General features: G+C 39.2%; 1 protein-coding gene across 1 annotated transcript; it reads right to left on the bottom strand.

Moving 5' to 3' along the window:
• Positions 1 to 9,722: 9,722 nt before the first annotated feature.
• LOC140839640 (uncharacterized) lies at positions 9,723 to 18,166 on the bottom strand. Its single transcript, XM_073206479.1, has 9 exons — positions 17,985 to 18,166; positions 14,424 to 14,522; positions 13,847 to 14,283; positions 13,590 to 13,653; positions 13,446 to 13,499; positions 11,013 to 11,081; positions 10,853 to 10,918; positions 10,692 to 10,760; positions 9,723 to 10,050 (listed from the first exon to the last, which is right to left on the bottom strand). Exons 1-9 carry the CDS (start codon positions 18,093 to 18,095, stop codon positions 9,979 to 9,981), a joined length of 1,041 nt encoding a protein of 346 aa, XP_073062580.1. The 5' UTR covers positions 18,096 to 18,166; the 3' UTR covers positions 9,723 to 9,978.
• Between the last annotated feature and the right edge of the window lie 6,347 nt (positions 18,167 to 24,513).

Genomic DNA, 24,513 nt, shown 5'->3' on the forward strand with positions numbered 1-24,513 from the left:
TTGAGTGTGTGTGTGTGTGTGTGCGTACACATATGGATAGAGGAAATGAATACACTATTTATAAGCTCTGAAATGCAGACCAAAAGTCATGTAAAATTAATTAACTCAATTAATTAATCTTGCAATTAACTCAAGAATACGAAAAGTCAAAATTTTCGACTTAACTCAAGAATGTAGAAAATCAAAAGACACTTCCGCAATAATGAGCCACAACTAACTCAAGAATGTGGAGAGCCAAAAGACACTCCCACATTCATGAGCCATATTTTCATTCAAACTTTAAATTTAATTCAAATTTCCAACAGTCTTCAACATGAATGAAATTTACAAATCTTGGTGATGAAATTTTACAATCAAATCATGCATAAAATAGGTAGGTGTTACCCTCTGAACATTTTCTTGTGAAATATATTTGCTTTACTAACTGCCCAGTAGGCATGATGTCTTTGAATTGTTCTGCTGTATATGTTAATTAAGATATATTTCACAGATACATTTTTTGCCATGAACACACACCTGGTTATGCAAGAGGGTCTAGATTTGAGTTTAACAATTCTTTCGAAGCGGTCACACTTCTCTCTCACACATGTGATTCTTTATTGCTTCTCATCAGAATCATTAAAAGTCTGTTTATCTTCAACGTTCACTATTTCATGATAGGAATAAAATAACTTCTACAGTGATCCACCAAATCAGTACAATTATGCTGTCTCATTGTGTAGTAGCCCGAATTCCAAATTGGGTAATTAACGGAGTAATGGTGATTAAGAAGGTTTAAGGTGTAATTTTGGCTATGGTCATGATCGGACGGACCGAAGAGGGTTCGGAAGCACCGAAGAGTTCGGACGATCCGAAGTGTAGTTCGGTGAATCCGATCATAGGTGTCAAGTGTTGATCGACACGTCATTTTCCATGCATGTTCGGACGGTCCGAAGTGTATGATCGGAGGATCCGATCATGAGCTGTCAAGAGCCAATGGACACGTAGCGTTCGGACGTTCCGAAGTGTTGTTCGGAGGATCCGAACATGGCCTATAAATAGTGCTCGGATTTCCTCATTTTGACTTGCCAATTTCTTGAGTTTTCTCTCATTTTGGAGAGTTTGGAAGGTTTCTAGGGTTAGTTGTTGGTCGAGCGATAGCTAAGAGCTGCCAGGAGTAGTAGCGTAGCGGCGCCTGAGTTTCAAGGCAATCGACATCAAAGGGCTGTCGACGGACGAAGGTAAACCCTAAACCTTTGGTAGTACTAGGGAGTACTGGTTTTGCTAGTCGAGCATGGTAGTATTGATTGAGTATGCTTTTGATGCGTAGGCTTGTGCTAGACCTGATTAGCGGTGTTGCGTAAGGCTAGGCTTGCTGTGATAGAGGTACGAAAGTACTATCCGAGATATCCTGGTTGAGTATACATTCATATATATGTTGCATGAGTATTTGCTGCATTGTTATATGTCATATGATGCATGTTATTATATCACGGTTATTACTGCACGTTGCATTTCATGTTGAGCCGTATCTCCTTCGAGATAGCCTTTACTGTTGAGCTGTATCTCTTTCGAGATAAGCTATATCTTGGGGCCGCTCAGCCCTGTCTTGTGGACGCATGGACACCGAGAGTACACAGTGGCCGACGGGTCGGGAGGGCTTCGGTGGTCCGGGACATTTTAGGTCCACGTCTGTCTTGTAGTGGATGCAGTGACCCAGAGGTTGGACCGCGCGGCACTATCCACTTGGCGCCTCTAGACTGAGCATTTTGAGATCCTTTGTGATTCCTGTTTCTTGACTACCCTGGTATCATATCATAGCATGTGCATTTCATATAGGTTTGTATACTCATACTTTTGTACTGGGCGTTCTTATCGCTCACGTCCTCGGTTTTGTTTATTCTTGGACACCCCATTCCCACGGGGCAGGCCTCAGGTTGGATGGCTCAGGAGGAGCAGGAGGAGGACGTTGAGTAGCTGGTTGGTTTAGTTTTCAGTGTTTTCCATTTGATTCGATATGGTTGTACTGGATATTTCATTTTGAGTTAGTCTAGACTTCGATTTCGATTGGGTTGTATAACTAATGTTGTTGGCCATATTTCCGCTGTTATCTCTGATTATAATTAATTAGGTTAATTGCATGCTTAGTTTTTGATTAGTAGGTGATTCTGGAACGGGTCACTACATTTATGGTATCAGAGCATGCGTATGATTTTGGGATATAGATTCTGTTTTGGGATTTCCGTTGACCATTTTACCATTTTCCCTATTCTATCTTGTAGCGATGGCTGACCATTTTGATGACGGGAGTAGTCAGGGGAGTGTAGGTCGATGGGGTGACCAGGACGATCATAGACGTCATCGTGAGCATCGTCATCGTCGGGATGGTCCTATGCGTTTCGATATGCATCGTTTCATGCAGATGGGGCCTAAGCCTTTAGTTGGCGGTGAGACTCCCGATGATGCGGAGGATTGGTTAGAGCGCATGGAGAGTTGTTTCCGCGCATTCCAGTGCACCGATGAGCAGAAGATGGAGACCCTTAGTTTTCTTCTCGAGGGCCGTGCTCGCAGGTGGTGGCGATCGACTTCTGCGCCGATAGTTCAGTCGCAGGGTAGAGCGACTTGGGTCGATTTCCGTGCAGCGTTCATGCAGCTGTACTTTCCTCCAGCCCTTCGCCAGGCCAAGACGATTGAGCTCCTGAACCTTAAGCAGGGGAGTATGTCTGTTGATGAGTATCAGCAGAAATTCTTTGAGTTGTTACCCTTCGCTCCTCATATCAGTGGCAGTTCTGAGGCCAAGTATGATCATTTCCTCCAGGGCCTTAATCAGGAGATCTTTGATCGAGTCACTGTCTGTGATAATCCTACTTCTTATGATGGGTTAGTGAACCGGTGTCGCCAGGCAGAGATCAGTCTCCAGCGTGGTAGGGCTATTCTTTCTTCTTCTAGACCTCCGAGTACTTTGAGGCCTCGATCTCAGTCATTCAAGAAATCTGGTTCATCTTCTTCTGGATCTGGATCTCGATCTAGTGGTGTTTTCCGCTTTGGTAAGAAGAAGGAGTCTTGTGCGCATTGTGGGAAGAACCATCCATCGGAGCAATGCCGAGTAGCCGCAGGAGCTTGTTATCAGTGCGGAGAGATGGGGCATATTAAGAAGAATTGTCCTCAGTTGCGAGGTGGAGCAGGATCCGGTTCTGGATCTCAGACGACTGTTCAGCAGAGGAGGCAGGGTCAGGCAGTGGGTAGTTCGAATCTTCGACCTCGTGCCCAAGGTCAGGTTTTTGCGCTGAACCAGGATCAGGCTGCAGATGAGACGGAGAGAGTCATAGCAGGTACTTTTCATTTATGCGGTATTCCTGCTTTTGTTCTTATTGATACAGGAGCCTCTCATTCCTTCATTTCTGCACGATTTGTTAAGCGTCATAGGTTACCCTATGTTTCTCTAGACGTCATTCTTTCTGTTTCTACTCCGATGGGTCATTCGGTGTTAGCGAAGCGTCTAGTGATGGGTTGTCCCTTAGATTTTGAGGGTAACGAGTTGACTGCGAATCTTATGATCCTAGAGATGGAAGATTTTGATTGTATCTTGGGTATAGACTTATTGACTACCTACCGAGCTACTGTGGATTGTTACCAGAAGCTTGTTCAGTTTCGTACGACTGAAAGCTTTAGTTGGTTTTTCTATGGTGAGGGAGCGCGACCTCCGATGCCAGTGGTATCTGCTCTGAAAGCCTGTCGTGCTTTAGAGTCGGGCGGGGAAGGCTACCTCATCTATGCGATTGATTCATCCACCGGTAGTGTTGGTCTAGAGGATATTCCAGTGGTTTGTGAATTTCCTGATGTTTTCCCAGATGAGATTCCTGGTTTTCCTCCGGTTAGAGAGGTGGAATTTGGCATAGATTTAATGCCAGGGACTGCACCGATTTCTCGTGCCCCCTATCGTCTTGCTCCGTCAGAGATGAGAGAGCTGAAGCAGCAATTGCAGGATCTTCTTGATAAGGGTTATATTCGCCCGAGTGTTTCGCCTTGGGGAGCTCCAGTCTTGTTTGTCAAGAAGAAGGATGGATCGATGCGGTTGTGCATTGATTATCGCCAGCTGAATCGGGTGACGATCAAAAACAAGTACCCTTTACCCCGTATTGATGACTTGTTCGATCAGCTTCAGGGTACTTCTGTTTACTCCAAGATCGACTTGCGATCGGGTTATCATCAGATGAGAGTCAGAGATGATGATATTTCCAAGACTGCATTTCGTACTCGTTATGGGCATTACGAGTTTCTAGTTATGCCATTCGGATTGACGAATGCGCCAGCGGTGTTCATGGATATGATGAACCGAGTCTTCCGAGATTTTCTGGATCAGTTTGTGGTGGTTTTCATTGACGATATCTTGATCTTTTCCCACAGTGTGGAAGAGCATGCCCAACACTTGAGGATTGTGTTGCAGATTCTTCGCGAGAAGCAATTGTATGCTAAGCTGAGTAAGTGCGAGTTCTGGATTGATCGTGTGGTATTCCTTGGTCATGTGATTTCCAAGGAAGGAGTTTCTGTGGATCCCAGCAAGATTGAAGCAGTGCTGAATTGGTCACGTCCGACGACGGTGGCTGAGATCCGTAGTTTTCTAGGTCTGGCAGGGTATTATCGTCGCTTCATCGTGAATTTCTCTCAGATAGCCAGACCATTGACGCAACTTACTCGGAGGGATGTTCCATTTGAGTGGTCATCCGAGTGCGAAGATAGTTTCAGAGAGCTTCGTCGACTTCTGACTTCCGCACCTGTTTTGGCGTTACCGTCAGGATCTGATGGTTTCAGTGTTTACACCGATGCCTCCACTCAAGGCTTAGGGTGTGTGTTGACGCAAAACGGTCATGTGATTGCTTATGCTTCCAGACAGCTGAAATCTCACGAGGAGAAGTATCCCACTCATGATCTGGAATTGGCAGCTATTGTGTTTGCGCTGAAGATTTGGCGTCATTATTTGTACGGTGTTCAGTTTGAAATCTTTACTGATCATAAGAGTCTGAAATATCTGTTCACTCAGGCTGAGTTGAACATGAGGCAACGTCGTTGGATGGATTTGCTGAAGGATTATGATTGCGAGATCAAGTACCATCCAGGTTCTGCGAATCTCACAGCTGATGCGCTTAGTCGCAAGGTGAGAGCCTCTGCACTTCAGACTTGTGCTATGACTAGTGCCATCCAGGATAGTTGCTCGTTGGGGTTTAACTTCAAGCATCGGAAAGGTATGGAGAGCATTCGTGTTGCTACCATTTTATCTGAGCCCAATTTGTTCACTCGGATTCGAGAAGCTCAGATGTCTGATCTCAAGACTCAGAGATTAGCTCGGTTAGTTGGTGGTGATAGCAATTTCCATTATCAGTCCAATGGTCTTCTGTGCTTATCTAATCGGGTTGTAGTACCAGAGGATGACACTTTGAGGGACGAGATATTGTCTCAGGCGCATCGAAGCAAGTTAAGTGTTCATCCAGGAAGCAACAAGATGTATAGAGACTTGAGGATGCGGTTTTGGTGGAAAGGGATGAAGCGCAGCGTGTATCAGTTTGTCTCCAAGTGTCTAGTTTGCCAGCAGGTTAAGGCAGAGCACCGTCAACCGGGAGGATTGTTGTTGAACTTACCTATTCCAGAATGGAAGTAGGAGCATATTACGATGGATTTCATTACTCACTTGCCATTATCTTCGAGGAACAGCGATGCTATCTGGGTAGTGGTGGATCGACTCACCAAGTCTGCTCATTTTCTGCCGTATAATCGTGATTTCACTTTCGATCGTATGGCTCGATTGTACATTCAGGAGATTGTACGTTTGCATGGAGTGCCTGTCAGTATTGTTAGTGACAGAGATCCTCGTTTTACCTCACGGTTTTGGGGTAGTTTCCAGTCAGCTTTGGGTACTACACTGAGTCTGAGTACTGCTTATCATCCGGAGACTGACGGTCAATCAGAGAGGACTATCCGTACGCTTGAGGATATGTTGCGAGCCTGTGTTATGGATTTCGGACCCGCTTGGCAGGATCATTTGCCTTTGATTGAGTTCGCGTACAACAACAGCTATCATCGTAGTATTGGTATGGCACCATTTGAGGCGTTGTACGGGCGACGTTGTCGTACTCCATTATTCTGGGATGAAGTCGGGGAACGACAGGTAGAGGGACCGGAGTTAGTCCAGCAGGCTATAGATAAGGTTGCAGTAATCAAGAAGCGGATTAAGACTGCTCAGGATCGACAGGCTAGTTATGCGAACACAAAGCGTCGACCTCTTCATTTTCAGCCAGGTGAGAAGGTGTTTCTCCGAGTTTCGCCTTTTCGCAGGATTTTGAGATTTGGTCTCAAGGGTAAGCTGTCTCCGAGATTTATTGGTCCATTCGAGATACTGGAATGTGTGGGAGATTTAGCTTACAGACTTGCGTTGCCGCCGTACCTATCAAGTATTCATGATGTGTTCCACGTATCCTTGTTGAGACGTTATGTAGCAGATGAGTCGCACATCTTACATCCATCTGAAGTTCAACTTGATACGGATTTGTCTTACGTGGAGCGACCAGTTCAGATTCTAGATCGCAAAGATAAGGTGTTGCGGAATAAGATCATTCCTCTTGTCTTAGTGCAGTGGCAGCGTCGAGGCACTGAAGAAGCCACTTGGGAGTTAGAGAGTCGTATGCGTTCGGAGCATCCAGAGCTCTTTTGAGTTGTGCTTTGTATAAGTTTGTGTTTTCAGTTGTAATCATAGTATCAGTTGTATTCAACAACAATTGAGATGTATTAATGATGTTGTTATTTCATTTTGTTCATTCTCTAAGCCTGATTTCGAGGACGAAATCTTTTAAGGGGGGGAGAATGTAGTAGCCCGAATTCCAAATTGGGTAATTAACGGAGTAATGGTGATTAAGAAGGTTTAAGGTGTAATTTTGGCTATGGTCATGATCGGACGGACCGAAGAGGGTTCGGAAGCACCGAAGAGTTCGGACGATCCGAAGTGTAGTTCGGTGAATCCGATCATAGGTGTCAAGTGTTGATCGACACGTCATTTTCCATGCATGTTCGGACGGTCCGAAGTGTATGATCGGAGGATCCGATCATGAGCTGTCAAGAGCCAATGGACACGTAGCGTTCGGACGTTCCGAAGTGTTGTTCGGAGGATCCGAACATGGCCTATAAATAGTGCTCGGATTTCCTCATTTTGACTTGCCAATTTCTTGAGTTTTCTCTCATTTTGGAGAGTTTGGAAGGTTTCTAGGGTTAGTTGTTGGTCGAGCGATAGCTAAGAGCTGCCAGGAGTAGTAGCGTAGCGGCGCCTGAGTTTCAAGGCAATCGACATCAAAGGGCTGTCGACGGACGAAGGTAAACCCTAAACCTTTGGTAGTACTAGGGAGTACTGGTTTTGCTAGTCGAGCATGGTAGTATTGATTGAGTATGCTTTTGATGCGTAGGCTTGTGCTAGACCTGATTAGCGGTGTTGCGTAAGGCTAGGCTTGCTGTGATAGAGGTACGAAAGTACTATCCGAGATATCCTGGTTGAGTATACATTCATATATGTGTTGCATGAGTATTTGCTGCATTGTTATATGTCATATGATGCATGTTATTATGTCACGGTTATTACTGCACGTTGCATTTCATGTTGAGCCGTATCTCCTTCGAGATAGCCTTTACTGTTGAGCTGTATCTCTTTCGAGATAAGCTATATCTTGGGGCCGCTCAGCCCTGTCTTGTGGACGCATGGACACCGAGAGTACACAGTGGCCGACGGGTCGGGAGGGCTTCGGTGGTCCGGGACATTTTAGGTCCACGTCTGTCTTGTAGTGGATGCAGTGACCCAGAGGTTGGACCGCGCGGCACTATCCACTTGGCGCCTCTAGACTGAGCATTTTGAGATCCTTTGTGATTCCTGTTTCTTGACTACCCTGGTATCATATCATAGCATGTGCATTTCATATAGGTTTGTATACTCATACTTTTGAACTGGGCGTTCTTATCGCTCACGTCCTCGGTTTTGTTTATTCTTGGACACCCCATTCCCACGGGGCAGGCCTCAGGTTGGATGGCTCAGGAGGAGCAGGAGGAGGACGTTGAGTAGCTGGTTGGTTTAGTTTTCAGTGTTTTCCATTTGATTCGATATGGTTGTACTGGATATTTCATTTTGAGTTAGTCTAGACTTCGATTTCGATTGGGTTGTATAACTATTGTTGTTGGCCATATTTCCGCTGTTATCTCTGATTATAATTAATTAGGTTAATTGCATGCTTAGTTTTTGATTAGTAGGTGATTCTGGAACGGGTCACTACACATTGAACCTAGTTCTTAGGATCTCCAGTCAGCTTATGTTGGGTCTTTCTTCACATCAATTTATTCTATAGACTTGAGCCTTATTCCGCATGATGATTTCACAACTAACTCTCTGTTTAATTTTTCAGTTAACGGATCCTCTATATTATTTTTTGATTTTACACAGTCAATAGAGATAACTCCAGTTAAGAGTAGTTATTTAATGGTATTATGTATACAGCGTATATGTATATACTAACTATTACACATATTGTTTTGTGCACATCCAATCTGCGACTGACTATCACAATCTATATATATAGTTGGCATATGTTTTTCCATCTTGGAAGATCTTCTAAAAATTAACGCAATCATTTAGCTCTTCAGTAAGTTTTCCAAGAATTATAAACTCAGATTGGATTTGACTATATATATATATATATAAAGTCAAATCGAATCTGAGTTTATAATTCTTGGAAAACTTATATATATATATATATATAAACACACACACATGACAAGTACATGTACAGTACATGGAATACATCTGTGTCTGCATGTTGCATACGCATAGAATAAAAATATTATTTATATTTAAAATTTATTTTTCTAGCTTTTAATCTAATTATAACTTTTAGTGCATGGAGTACATGTGCGTGTGTGTAGAATAAAAGTATTATTTATATTTAAAATTTATTTTTGTAAATTTTAATTTAATTATAACTTGTGCTTCTATGTTAGGATAAGATGATAGTCGAAATTTGAAAAAAAAAATCAGTGAAGAATTTGTTTTTCTTACATCTTAATTATTAAATATTTTAGAAGAATAATAAGAGTAAATTAGTCTGATCACGTCAAGATTATCATTGTAAAAGATGAGAGCACTATTTAATAGTAAAAATAGACACATACATAAATCGCTAATTATGGTTTGATTCCAAGTATACACGCTCTAATTTGACAATTTCAAAAGTGAATTATTCCAATAATTATATAATAGGAGATATATTTAATCCAATTCAACCTTATTTTCTCCGTCAAGAACTTATTTTACAAGATCTTATTATGTTGGATGCGACAGGCTTCTATGAAATCAGACTATTTAAACTAAAATTTAAAGTCGTTTTATTTTAAAAAAATATATAATTTTATATTTTGATAAAGAAGTAAAACACAACCTTTTTCTTTTAATTTCTCAGAGAATTTATACGAGAGGTATAAAACCATATTTATCTTGAGTAGGTCTCTTGTGAAACAATCTCACGAATATTTATCTATGAAACAGATCAATCCTACCGATATTCACAATAAAAAGTAATATTCTTAGCATAAAAAGTAATAATTTTTCATGGATGACCCAAATAAAAGATCTGTCTCATAAAATACGACTTGTGAGACCGTCCTTATTTAATAAATAGGACAATTATTTTCTAAAACAAGTTATTTTGAATATGTTCAGCTTGTTTTGGATCAAGTTATCATCGAGTCACAAAGTAATAATTTCTACATGACCATAAATTACAGTAAACAATATTCAAATTCGAGGATTCTAACACGATATCCAAATAAAAAGAGTGTGAACCTGATAAAAGTGCTTTCAAGAAAAGAGATACAAGTTACAAGACTTGTTTGTCGCCATAACCACAACAAGAAATACCTTTTAGAGCAGTGATCCACAAACAGGACACTTGAAAAGCCAACGAGCTTGAGTCTGACTTAATTCGTAAATATCGTATCAACCATGCCTCCATCCTTTCCCAACTCCATCGAGGTTGATTCTACTAGTAACTGCAAGCAATAAGTCCGAGTTAACGATATCAGCATGACTCGAGTGTTACAAAGATTTCCCAAAGACAGTATTTGGATCGATGAATTTGGAGTTATAAAATTTCACATTATCGATGGACATCGATTCAACTTGTTTTAAATAATTTCCAAATAAATGGATTTGAAATCATTATAAATACACCTTCAGCCAAACAGAACACCCTCATCTCACATCGAAGGCTTCCTAAAACTTAGAATTGCAATATCTTACTCCTTACAACTAGTTTCCTAGGCGTAGATTAGGTGATAACAGAATTCACCTCCACGGGCTGCTAAAGCCCATACGACTTTGATTTGTCATCTATTACCAGGTAACTTGACTCATCGATGGAGTTTTCTTCATCTCTCACCAGTTCTTTCCAAACAAAGTAGCTAATGAAGAAAGATAAACATGATTTTCTGCTCAAAAGAACTATAAGTGAACTTGTAAGCTTTATGCTACCTGATGAAAACTTAAAGCCAAAAGGTTTATAGAAAAATAACTAGATAATTTTTAACTGAGAAAAAAACTAAAACAGACGGGGAACATGAGAACATCACAGTGACCAAAGCCATTGCGTAGACTTGCAAATGAACATATAGACAGATATACGGATTCTAACCTGGAGTTCTTGTTCAGAGCTTTTGAGTCTCTCGTCATAGTCTCTCACTTGTAGATATGATTTATGCAACTGTGCAATTGTAACATTCAGGGAAGATGATGACCAAATTTAAGAATTTATACTGGGAATGGAAAATTGGTTCCTGATATATCATGAATTACCTTCGCTAATTGTTGATGTCGATGTGACGTGAGCTTTTTAGCGGTGATTAATGAATCCTCCAATTTCTAAAGGAACGGGAATATTCTTTCAAAAGGAAACATAGAGCAACCACAGCAGTGGAACTTTATATTTGGAAACTCCAGAAAAAACAAATTTTACCTGGCATTTTGCCCGTAACTCAGAAACTACTGCTTGTTGGTCTACGGCCACTCCTCGCATATGAGATATCTGATTGAATGAGTTGAGCATCATTCTCTATGATAATATGAAACATGACGAAGATTCACAGAACAAGAAAAGATGGACCACTGACTAACGGTCTCCAAACAACAAAACAATTGCATGCTAAAGTGTGTGTGTGCTGTGTTTCATTGCAGACCAGAGTATGAAAGTGCTTCAGAGTATGGTTATGATAAAGAATTTCATGTACAGAGTCAGCAACTGAACAACAGAGTCAGCAACTGAACAAACGAAAATTTGATTTTAGGGAAAACATTCCTTCACTTGAAGCTAGCTGCAACAAATCTACACCAATTTATCAGGTAGGTAATTTTGTGAGAAAGGTGAAGTACATGTAAAAATATCAACCCAACCCATTAACTCAACCAAATCCACTCATCCTTATTGGGCAAATACAAATACTGAAATGCACATAAAGGGGTCTGTCAGGATCGGTTAATGAAGATGCTATGTTTAGAAGAAAGTTGAATAAACACTTCGGTTTTTGAAATCTTTTTGGATATAAATAAGTTCTTCAAAAAATTGATTCTGCAATCTTGTGTGTTGATATCTATCCGTTAGTAGTAGTGCATAAATAATCTGAAGGATAAATTGAATATTTTTTAGTAAGGTATTGAAAACAGAATGTACATAATGATAGACACAGAGTTTTATGGATGTTCGAAGACTTCCACTGCTCCTACGTCGCCCCTTCTATCTCAAGGATATGAATTCACTAAAAGACTTTGATTGATTACAAAGTATTTAATAACTCACTTCAGTTGAACTTATACACTGTCAAACTGAAACTCTTAGCTTTTCTTTTTACTTATCGGTTGACAACTGATTTGCCCTAATAAGTAACTTGAATACTACGAATAAATCAATGAAGAAAGAGCTAAATTTTGCGATTTGTAAACTGAATAATCTTGAGAATGAATCGCAATTGACTGACAGTTGTTCGTGTATAGTTCATTCACTGTGTATCATCTTTCTTCAACTGAATTCATCAGCTATATATAGTCTGCGATTCTAACGGTCACATTGAATGCATTTAATCATCAATATCCGTTGAATCGTTGTTTAGTCCATGTAGATGACTTTTTCTAACAGAAGTACGGTGTATCAGACTGTTCTGCTTTGGTATGGACTATCAATTTGTCTGATGAGGTTCAAATTGCAACTGAGGACGTGGCTAACTGATCAAAAGTCAAACTGGTCGATTGATCAGTTTAGCAGGTCTCCATCAGTTCTAACTAATGTCTTCTCAGTTTGAGCATTTCAATTCAGTTTTGCGAAGTCTTTAGTTCTGATATTTGATCTATTTCACGAACTTCGAATCATTAGTTTTACGACTTATTTATACTTAAGAACTTTAGTATATTTACTTCAGTTCTTTATCCAGTTCATTCCGATAAGTCTTATTTGATATCAGTACGAACTTTCAATTGTGTCACTTCAGATTAGTTTTTCAGTTCTTTTACCGATTTGTTTGTCAAACTTTGAAACTCATAAATTCTAACAGGGTCTAATATGGTGATGTATTTCTCATTGGGGCATCAAATCAAAACTCAATAGGTCAGTTATGCCTAAATTTTAATCCAACCACGTCCACTGGTGTTGTCCATTCCCTCTTCCACGACTCTCTTCAATATACCAACATGACTCTCCACTATACCGTCCATCCACCACAAGCTTTTTGTCCACACCACAGCCGCCATCCACTACCACCCCCCATAGTTTTCTACTTCAACCAATTCACCATCCACCAAATGAATAAAAATTTTAAATGGACGGATTGGGTTATTGCCTATATATTTATCACCCCTTTAGACCCATAAAGCTGCATACCAGGGTCAAGTATTAAGGAATTTTTAAGCCCGATATGTTGGACAAATAACACAACGAAATATGGCTGCCTAACAATATTAAAAATTTCAACACAAGAGAGCAAAGCTATACACAGACTAAACTTTAATCTAATGAACATGTTTGCGATGTTATGGTGCTACTCTATTCAATGAAAAATATCCACATTTCCTAAGAGTCAACATGTTAGACACTAAGCATGATTGCTGATGTTTTTGGCCAAGATATCATCTGAAACTGAAAAATAGATATATGAAAGCTTCCAAAGAACTAATAGAACACATGACAGTGAAAGAAAACCTAATAGCTAGGCCATATGCATATCTCGAACTCAAGTGAACAACGTCCTAGCAAATAATGGAATTAGAACAATAACCTAACTAGGCAAAATGATCAAATTAAAATGCAAGCATAACTAGCCAAAACATGAGAGCCTGACCTACAGCAATGTCAGAAGCATGTTACAGCATATTCTCAGGTTTAACTCAATTAAAAAATGCAGACCTCCATCTGAAGTTCTTCAAGATTCTGACTTGAAATTGCCAGTTTTCGCTCGACCTGTTGACACGTAAAATTCTAGAACTCAAGCAAACTTCTAAAAAAATTTACTCCTATAATATATCTAAGCAAAGGAACAAGAAATTCAACCTGATCCTGATCATTGAATGATTCTGATGAAAGCTCTCTATTCGCATGGTTGTCAAAACCAGATCTGATTAGGGGTACTTCGTTAGAACACTTGTAGCAGCTTGTCATAAAATAAATTACAGTGAAATTCAGCACCAATTCACCAAGTGAGGCTCTTGATGAATTCCAAAAAATCTTGCACAGTGTAGGGATCAATTCCAAACAATCTATGTTATCAAACTTGTCAGTCATTATTATCGACGTTAATACAGTTATACCTATTCACCAAGTGAGGATCTTGACGTATATCCTTTACTCCAGTTTTATGATGGCCATTGTTCCTCTGTTCCTCAATATTTTCATCACTGTCTCTTTCCCAGTCACGCTGTCGCTTCCTCTCCAGCTCCTTCTCAACGCCATCCATATGAGTATCATAGTCCGGAAATCTCTCTTCATCCAAATAGCGATCCTTTATACCATCATGACTGCGAACACGACTCTGATCTCTCTCCTTGTCCTGGTCATAGTCCAGAGACCTTTCCCTATGTCCATCCCGATGAGTGTGCCTATGGTGACTATCATTTCTTCCACGATCTCTATCTCTATCACTGGCAAAACCCCTCTGCACATCACGTCGAAAACTCTCACGGTTGAAATTTGGTCTCCCGCCTCTGGTCCTCACATCATTTACCTTTACAACTTTTCCATTAATGGACTGAATAAAAGATTTATTACATCAAATACTCAGAAGAATTAACAATATAAAAAAGGTCGTATAACTGCAAATAAATGAAAGAAGCTTATAGCCCAATGTCTTGGAAAATAGCAATCAGAATGAAGGAGAGAGAAAAGCACCTTGCCATCCATTTCCTTGATAGCTTGTGTTGCTGACCTAGGGTTAGCAAAAGTAACAAATCCGTAGCATTTTCCACCAGAAGCGCGGTCATTGACTATCTGTAAATCAAAATAAATCCTTTATTCAACAAAGGTTCTTTTAAACTGAAGATAAATTCAACGAGATTTACCATTTTGCAAATTAATTTTTTAGGCTGCCTTGGAATTGATGATGCAATGGCCAATTATACATGTGCAAAGCCGAAATTTGCTGAAATTTGTACACCTATGTCCACATCAGCTTGTCTACAAGCCTTTGCATGACTAATTACCAATTACATATCGTTTCCTCATCATATAACTTCTTCAGCAGTCAATACATTTCACATACTTCAATTCTTACGGGAATCAATGATGTTAGTTCAATACGTTTAGAATATGCTCATGAAAATTATCCCAGTCAACTTCGTATTGAAGCTTAATTAGAAATCGAATTTCTAATTTAACATATACACGAGTTCTCATTGTGTAATGGACCTAACACTAGAATTCTCACTCCACATTTTAGGATCTTTTTGTGCTTCTACAACTCATTCCTAAAAGCTCCTTTGCAAAATTTTAAGCTAGAAACTTGTTTTAGATGCCAAGAATAAGAAATGAGAATTAAACTTTCAACTTACTTTTAAGAGACGTGCACAGATGCATTAAGGAAGGATCACTAGGATGAAAGATGAAAATGTATTTAAGATAGCAAAATGATCATCCTGGTGGATAAACCGGTACAGACAAGCAATTACATGGCAATTATGACAACAAAAATGTTTACATCAAAAAGTACAGTACCAAACCATGTTGCTACAAAGTATTATCAACTTATCTTTAAATGGAGTTTTTTTATTGGAAATTTCATCAGTGTTCAAATATACAGTTCGAGAACAATCCAACGACGTTGATGTTGTTGGATCTCGGTTTTCTCGTGCCCAAAATGCAGGGGAAGTTTAAAAATTTTTAGATCTTGACATTCAAGGTGTATTTAGACACTCGTATGGTTTTATAATTAAACATTTATAGGGAGTTTAAACTTTTATACTTTTTATGAAAGATTCACACGGCTCCAATTATTCCGAGGTTAGCGGAGATAACTCTTGATGAATTCCCTACGAACTTTCTTCAAATCTCCTTTCTTTAATCCTCCTATCAAGTCCACTAGATCATTTGTTCCTGTTCCAAATAGCACTAGAATATTTGAAAGAAGTTTCAACGTTGAGATCAAAAATCGAGAGACGGCTCAATCTCTTTTTGCAAGGAGGGTGGCCGAAAATTTTGAGGCTTTGGGAGAGGGGATTTTCGAAAATTTGGAGTCCCTTTGAGGCTAGGGTTATGGCTTGCTTACACTCTTTTATAATTAAGCCATGACCTAATATACATAATTAACATTAATGGGCTTGATTAATTAATTGGGCTAGTCAAACTAGTTTAATTAATTAATCAAAGTCCATTAAGAACTTTAATTATTTAGTATGTTGGACTTGTACTCCTACAGACCCATTAAACATACTTCGCACTATATTTAATTTAATATTTAATAAACTCAAATTTTGATTTTAATAAATTAAATTCTCGAATTTTATAAATTCAACTCCTTGAATTTATTCTCTCCAAATTTCATAAATTCAACTTCTTGAATTTACTCTCTCATAAATTCAACTCCTTGAATTTATTTTCTCAAAATTTAGTTATCATAAATTCAACCCCTTGAATTTACTATATCATAATTTTATATAAATTCAACTACTTGAATTTATTCTCTCAACTGGAATAAATGATCTAGTGCTTGTGTGACCCTCAATGGTTCAGGGATAGAGCCAGTCGTGTGTTCACAACTCATTGTGATCCAGGACATAATCCTTTATTCGGGCTTACCCTAAATTGCTCCATTCTATGTATCAACAATTGATCATTAGAATGTCAGAAATCATATTTTTGATTAAACCATCGAATCATGGCAAGAGCGTCTAGTAGCATCGCCTCATGATTCTCTAGATATCACTGATAGTGCCTGCAAGAACCAGTCGGTTATGATTAACGTACAGTACGGTCCCTTCATCTCATATATCTTGATCGAATCTGCAACCATTGGTTCATCAAGGATTGCATAATAATTCGATAACTATGACACATATAAATAGTGGCATCGCATGTACTATTGGAAAACTCCTTCTCTAACGTACATCTCATACTCTGGCCAGATATTCCATGCACTATTATTTCATCAGATCACATAGGATATCCACACCCGTAGGTGAGAGGTGAATTCCCGACTACAATGCACTGGCTCCTACTTGTGTCGCAACTGTACCCAATCTCGTCACCTAATGACTCTCCTGGAGCCGGTAAACGAGTCAAAGCACAACCCTAGCATATAGAGCCTCAGTGTTTATCCCGGGTCGTGAGGAATAATGGTATACAATCATAACCACATACTTATCCTCTCGATGAATGATAACCATTTGGAAAGTCCGAGGGAGGGTTGTTCAGTATAATCATCATATGACTACCCATTTGCATGTTTGGACATCTCTATGCCCTTACCAAGAAACGCAGTACACAACATCACAGATGCTAGTCTCAAACTCAAGCGACTTTTATCCATGTTTTAGGCGGCTGAATCGACTAGGAACGAATTTAAATCATACAGTGTTTACAAATGAGTTTCAACATCGAATTATGACTCATTTGTATTAAAGTATAATCAATGTCTTTATCTATGTTGTTAACATGAGTATACAGATAAAGAAATAACAAACCATTAAATAATGAATTATATTAAAATAAATATTATTTATTACAACTGAGTTAATAAAATCCCTAGCCAACAGTTAGCTTACAGAGCATCTACTCTAACATATGTGATATGCATGACTAAGAAGACAAGGGGCGGGTTTTCTCATCATCTAAATTGATGTCTGTGACAAAGTGATTAAACTACTCTCTGCTGCTTCATTCAATTATTTATTTCTGTGTGACAGAAAATAAGAAAAAATTTAAAATATCAGAATGTCACCGGAATATCACCTTCCAGTGATTATTTCGGTTCCTGTTGGTACCACTAGAAATTGATCTGGTAAAAATATAATATATCACACCCATGTTGGTCAGCTAGCATAATTGCATATAGAACGGATTTTTCAAATAACTAAACCAACATAACTTCATTCAGAAACACTGTATACAAATTTGAATCACAGCAAAATTGCTTCAGTGTGGCAACAGCTTGGTTTAACCTCTATACACGCCTTCAGTTCAATGTAATCCTAAGAACAGAGCAGTTTCTTCCAAAGCTGGAACATATGATTTAAGCGAAAATGAAGTAACAAATTAACATATAGATATTGGTTGTTAACCTAAACTGGAGTTCAACAGATAATGAATCCATATAAAGTACAAAAAACAGATTGATAATTATACCTATAAGTACCTCAGAAACCAGAAGCACAATTAAGAAATCAATAGACAAGTCGAACAGCTGAACCAGTAAGCAAAGAAAGGCATAAAATGGGGCGGCAGCGGAAAAGACGAGACCTTTACGGCGAGAACGGCGCCAAATGTGTAGAATGCTTTGCGCAAGGTCTCTTCAGCGATGTCGTACGGTAGGCCACCGACGTAGATGGAGCTTTCGTCGTCGATTGTCATCGCCTCCGCCGCAGCACCGATTATAAAAAATATATATTAACTATTTAATTTTTTATTATGAAATAAAACATTCATTTTATATCATGTCATGGAACAGCTTTACCCTTAACCTAATCTTCACAAAAATCAAAGGATGTAGATTAGGCGCATATTTATGTTATATTGAAGGTATTTTTTTTTGTAAAAGTGAATCTCATGTGAGACCGTCTCCCGGATCTTAATCTGTGAGACGGTTAAACTCTACCCATATTCACAATAAAAAAATAATATTTTTATCATAAAAAATAATACTTTTTCATGGATGAACTAAATAAAAGACACGTCTCACAAATATGACCTGTGATACCGTCTCACACAAGTTTTTGTATTTTTTTAATGTTTAAATGATAGTAATGTATACCTCAATTTTTATATATGTCAATTTTTATAAAAATAAAATTCATATTTTAAATTAAAAGAATAATTTCAATGTAACATAAACTAACGCATCAGCTCATCTTCACTTGTATAAGCTAATCATGATGTCAAAGTATAGTGAAATCATGTTCCATTTCAATAAGAACGGATGATCCAATAAAATTTTTACCAGTAGTATATATAGAATCCACTAGACCTTACTCCTTTTACGACTAGGGAGCACCTATCTTGTTTGTCAAGAAGAGAACGGAAGCATTAGATTGCTGAGAGTTGAATAAGATCACAATCAAGAACAAAAATCTACTCTCGAGAATCGACGATCTTTTTGATCAACTGAAAGGAGCTAGAGTGTTTTTCAAAGTATTTTTCAAAGCTCGACGATCCTTCGATAGCAGTACCACTTACAAAACTCACTCAAAAGAATTATAAATTCAGTTGGAGTAAAGAATGTGAGAAGATCTTTAAAGTATTGAAGAAAAAGTTGACTTCTACTCTAGTTTTTGTACTGCCCAAGAACGATAAGGACTTCAACATTTACAACGACGCATCGAAGCAAGGACTTGGATGTATACAAATATTTTGAAATTTCCGCATGCGTAAAAGTATAAACAGGCGTGGCAGATGGATAAGCACAGACACAAATACAAACATCTCTGATAAAAAAGTTTGCTCATAGGCGTTTGACCCACATACACTACAAAAAAATCAGGAGGTAGCGACGGTTTTTCAAAAACCGTCACAGAGACAATTTAAACAAAAACCGTCGCAATTTATAAATTTGCGATGGTTTAATTAAAACTGTCGCAAACTTTAGCGACATATTATAAAACTGTCGCTGGTTAGCGACGGTGCAAACGAAACGTCGAGTTAGCGATTTATGAGAATCGTCGCTATAATTAGCGATTGTTTTTCATAAAACTATTGCTAATAACGACAATTCATAAAACCGTCGCCAATAGCGACGCTTTTTTGAGAACTGTCGCTAATAGCGACGGTTTTTTGAAACCATCCCAAATAGTCTATAAATTTGGGCGTTTCGGTCCATTTTCTCTACACCTCTTCACCTTTGTAATATATTTTTATCTCTTAAGCGATTTTGTTGTTTGTTTATTATCGCAAGATTTAATCATTTAATACATTATTTACAAATTTGAAAATCATTAATTTAGATGAGTTGAGGAGATTTTTTAAAAATTTGTATAAATAATTATAAATTTTTTTTAAAGAAATTATAAAAAACAATTTTTTTTATATAAAAAAGAAATAATTAGCGACGAAATATGAAAACAAATGTCGCTACTAGCAACGGTTTCGTAATTAGTGACGGGTTTTGACAAAATAGTCGCTAATTAGGTCATATTCAGTCGCTGATTAGCGAATGTTTACTCAAACACCGTCGCTAATGAGCGACGGTTTTGGTCATATTCTGTCGTTAAATTGGGGAGGGTTTAAATCAAAACCGTCGCTAATTAGCGAAGGTTTCAAAACCGTCACAATAAGCGACGAGTTTTGAAAAACTGTCGCAATATGTTTGCAATGGTGACTTTAGCGATGATGGTGATTTCTGTTGCTAAGTAGAATTTTTTTTCTGTATTGATAAACCTCACTTTTCTTCCTTTGTTCTTGGCAGTTCAATGACATGTTGGTCCCACGTGCGGAATTTGAGATAGTAAAAACAGGAAAATAAAAAATAACTGGACACCGAGATTTACGTGGAAAACCCCTAAAAATTATTAGGGTAAAAACCACGGACAAGATGAAAAGAATTTCCACTATAATATTTTGTGGTGTACAACTCACTCACTGTGTTTCCAAAGAGAACACACACTCTCTTAATACAGGAGAACAAACACCTCACAAATATTATAGAACTAAGCACGCAAATGCTTATAAGATGAGAGAAAACTCGAAGAAAGGATGAAGGGATGATTTCAGAATGAAGGAGGGAGCTCTATTTATAGAGCCCCCTGACCGTGTGAACACGCGTTAAAAACGCGTATTCCATCAATTCTGTGAAACTTCCTACAAAATAGGCAACACACGTTTATTACATGTTTTCCTTTCATGTGCTGCCTTTCTTGACTTTTCCAACATTTCTCCCACTTGGAGATTTGATTGAGAATCAAACACATCTCCACACATCCTTTCAATCTTGCCATTACCTGCTGCTTACGTCTCTGCTAGGCCACTTGAGAATCTACACCACTCAAACTTATCAGTGTTCACTGGCTTGGTCAGAAAATCAGCTATGTTTTCCTTCGTATGGATCTTCTGCATATCCACGTTTCCTTCTTCTACTACTTCCCGCACAAAGTGAAATTGGACTCCAATGTGTTTCGTCCTGGAATGAAAGGCTGGATTCCTTGCGATGTGCAAGGCACTCTGACTGTCACAAAACAAAGAAACATTCTCTTGTTTATGCCCGATCTCCTCCAATAACCTTTTAGTCCATATTGCCTCCTTGCAAGCTTGAGTAGCTGCCATGTATTCTGCCTCTGTTGTAGATAACGCCACAACTGTCTGCAGTTTTGAAACCCAGCTTACTGCTCCTCCTGCAAGCGTAAACACATAACCAGTAGTAGATTTTCTCTTATCAGGATCACCTGCATAATCTGAATCGACAAAGCCCCTGAGTGTAAAATCCGATCCTCCATAAAATAATGCAGCATTCGAGGTACCCTTAATGTATCTAAGGATCCTCTTACAGTGCTCCAATGCTCTCGTCCAGGATTCGCCATATACCGACTAACTGCTCCCACTGCTTGAGCAATGTCCGGTCTTGTACATATCATGGCGAACATCAAACTTCCCACTGCTGATGCATATGGTACTCGAAACATCTCCATCCTCTCTGCTTCACTGCTAGGACACATCTCGGAGGATAACTCGAAGTTAACAGGAAGAGGGGTCGAGATTGGCTTACTATCTTGCATGTTGAAGCGTTGCAAGACTTTCTTCAAATAATTTTTCTGGGAAAGCCAAATCTTTCTGTTACTTCTGTCTCGGTGAACTTGCATCCCTAGAATCTTGTTTGCTGGTCCCAAGTCCTTCATATCAAATTCCTTAGCCAACTGTGCCTTCAATCCTTGGACCTGATATTTGTTGGGGCCTGCTACCAACATGTCGTCCACATACAACAGCAAAATAATATAATCATCACCAGACCTCTTGAAATACGTACAAGGGTCTGCACTCAGTCTGTTGTATCCAAGGCTCGTGATATAGGAATCAAATCTCTTGTACCAACACCTCGGCGCCTGTTTGAGACCGTACAGAGATTTCTTTAACCTGCAAACCAAGTTCTCTTTGCCTTTTTCTGCAAAACCTTCTGGCTGGAGCATATAGATTTCTTCTTCAAGATCTCCATGAAGAAACGCCGTTTTCACATCTAGCTGTTCTAGATGTAGGTCAAACACCGTACACAATGCCAGCACCACTCTGACTGTTGTAAGCCGAACCACAGGAGAAAATATCTCATTGAAGTCAATGCCTTCTTTCTGAGCATACCCTTTTACCACCAATCTAGCACGATACCGTTCCACTTGGTTATTGCCATCACGCTTGATCTTATAGACCCATCTGTTTCCAATGGCTTTCCTTCCTCGTGGTAGTGTAACAAGATCCCAAGTTTTATTCCTGTCTAAAGCCTCCAACTCTTCTTGTATTGCTATCATCCATAAGGATACATCCGAGCTTTGAGTAGTCTCGTGGAAACTCGATGGCTCACCATCCTCTGATAATAGACAATATGCAATGTTGCTTTCAGTGACATAATCTGAAAGCCAACCTGGTGGTCTTCTGTCTCGAGTTGACTGCCTCACATTGGAAACCTCAGACTCAACATGTTCTTGTTCTTCGTGCTCTGGTACTGCTTCATAAGAAACTTGACTTTCGTCCGTCTTATTTTCCACATGAAAAATAGTAGTTTCTGAATTCGGTGTGCCTTTGTCTCCCTTTACTTTATCTTTCTCGAAGATAACATCCCTGCTGATGGCAAGCTTGTGAACAGTAGGATCCCACAAGCGAAACCCCTTTACTCCATCAGCATATCCCAAGAAGATACATTTTCTGGATTTCGAATCCAACTTTGATCTTTCTTGATCATTGTACAAAACGTACACCGGACTTCCAAATGTATGCAAATGAGAATAATCTGCCGGCTTCCCGATCTACATCTCCATCGGAGTCTTCAGATCAATCGCCACTGAAGGAGAACGATTGATAATATAACAAGCGGTTTTGACTGCTTCAGCCCAAAATGACTTTTCCAGACCTCCAGTACTCAACATAGCTCTTGTTCTGTCCAACAAGGTCCTGTTCATCCGCTCTGTCACTCCATTCTGTTGGGGTTTGTAAGCCGTCGTGAATTGTCTTTTGATGCCCTCATGTTGACAATATGCATCAAACTCATCACTGGTATATTCTCCTCCATTGTCAGTCCTCAGACACTTGATTTTCTTTTCAGAATCAAGTTCGACCCGCGCTTTGAAATCTTTGAAGATCTGAAAAACATCTGATTTCTTCTTGATTGGATACACCCAACATCTCCTAGAGAAATCATCAATGAACGAGACAAAATATCTCGCTCCTCCTAGGGATACAACCGGTGCTTGCCAAACATCCGAATGAATCAGCTCCAATATACTTTTGCTCCTGGTAGTAGAAGTGCCAAACTTTAATCTGTGTTGTTTACTGGTAACACAATGCTCACAAAAGGGTAATGACACTTTTGTAAGTCCCGGCAGCAGCTTCCGTTCTGAGAGAATTTTCAACCCTCGTTCTGACATATGCCCGAGCTTTCTATGCCATAACACTGTTAATTCTTCTCCTGAACCATTTGATGCAACAGCTAGCTCCGCCTCTTTGTGTGTTTCTCCCAAAAGTACATACAGATTGGCAGCAACCTTTTCCGCCTTCATAACCACAAGCGCGCCTTTGACAATTTTCATGATCCCGTTCTCGATCCGAGTTTTGCACCCGATGTCATCCAATTGCCCCAAGGACAAAAGATTTTTCGTCAGTCCTTTCACATGTCGTACCTCCTGTGTGGTGCGAATGGTTCCATCAAACATTTTTATTTTGATAGTACCGACCCCAGCGATTTCCAAGGCATGATCATTTCTCATGAATACAGATCCTCCTGAGACTGGTTCATAATGATCAAACCATTCTCTACGAGACGTCATGTGCCACGTCGTTCCTGAATCCATAATCCATGTGTCACAAAATTTGTGTCTGCCTTCTGCAACAGTTGCTGCTTCGCTGAATAATATTTCACCACTGCCTGAAGTACTGGCCACATTTCCTTGAGAACTTTTATCAATACTCGTACACTCTTTCTTGAAGTGCCCTTTACCGCCACATTTAAAGCAGTAAATATTTTTCTTCTTACTTCTTGACTTTGATCTACCTCGTCTTTGGCTCCCACTGGAGTCAAGGTCCATAAATCTTCCTCTTATCATCGGTAATGCCTCTGCCTGCTTCGAGGATACCAACCTATCTTCCTTATTCTTGCGCCGGCTTTCTTCTCCGAGAACCGCAGTTAAGATATCGTCGAATCTTAGAAAGCCCATCAGAATATTGTTGGTAATGTTGATGATAAGTTGATCGTATGAATCTGGTAGACTTTGAAGTAGAAGCTCTGCACGTTCATTTTCCCCTATTTTATGCCCCATGGAAGTGAGTTGGGCAAATAGAGTATTTAGTGTATTGATATGGTTGGTCATCGATGAGGATTCCGCCATCCGAAGAGTATAAAGTCTTCTCTTTAGGAAAATCATATTGTGTAGCGACTTGACCTCGTACATCTTTGTTAGAGTATCCCAGATAACTTTGGCTGTTTTTATCTCAGAGATACTTGATAAAACTTCGTCTGCTATAGCCAAGTGTAAATTGGCAACAACGTTATCATTCATCTCATTCCACTTTCCATCATCTGTAATCTTCACCGGTCTATCTCCAATAGCCGCCAAGCAATTTTCTTTTCTTAAAACTGCTTGTA

This window comes from Primulina eburnea, chromosome 8, assembly GCF_022965805.1.
Source record: "Primulina eburnea isolate SZY01 chromosome 8, ASM2296580v1, whole genome shotgun sequence".
Classification (NCBI taxonomy): domain Eukaryota; kingdom Viridiplantae; phylum Streptophyta; class Magnoliopsida; order Lamiales; family Gesneriaceae; genus Primulina; species Primulina eburnea.

Excerpts from the sequence above, each read along its gene's own strand:
- LOC140839640 (XM_073206479.1), bottom strand. The coding sequence starts at position 18,095 with ATGACAATCGACGACGAAAGCTCCATCTACGTCGGTGGCCTACCGTAC. Across the intron at positions 13,654-13,846 it reads GATCCTCACTTGGTGAATAG|ATCTGGTTTTGACAACCATG; the intron begins GTATAACTGTAT and ends ACCCCTAATCAG. Across the intron at positions 10,051-10,691 it reads GCTCTGAACAAGAACTCCAG|TTACTAGTAGAATCAACCTC; the intron begins GTTAGAATCCGT and ends TATTGCTTGCAG.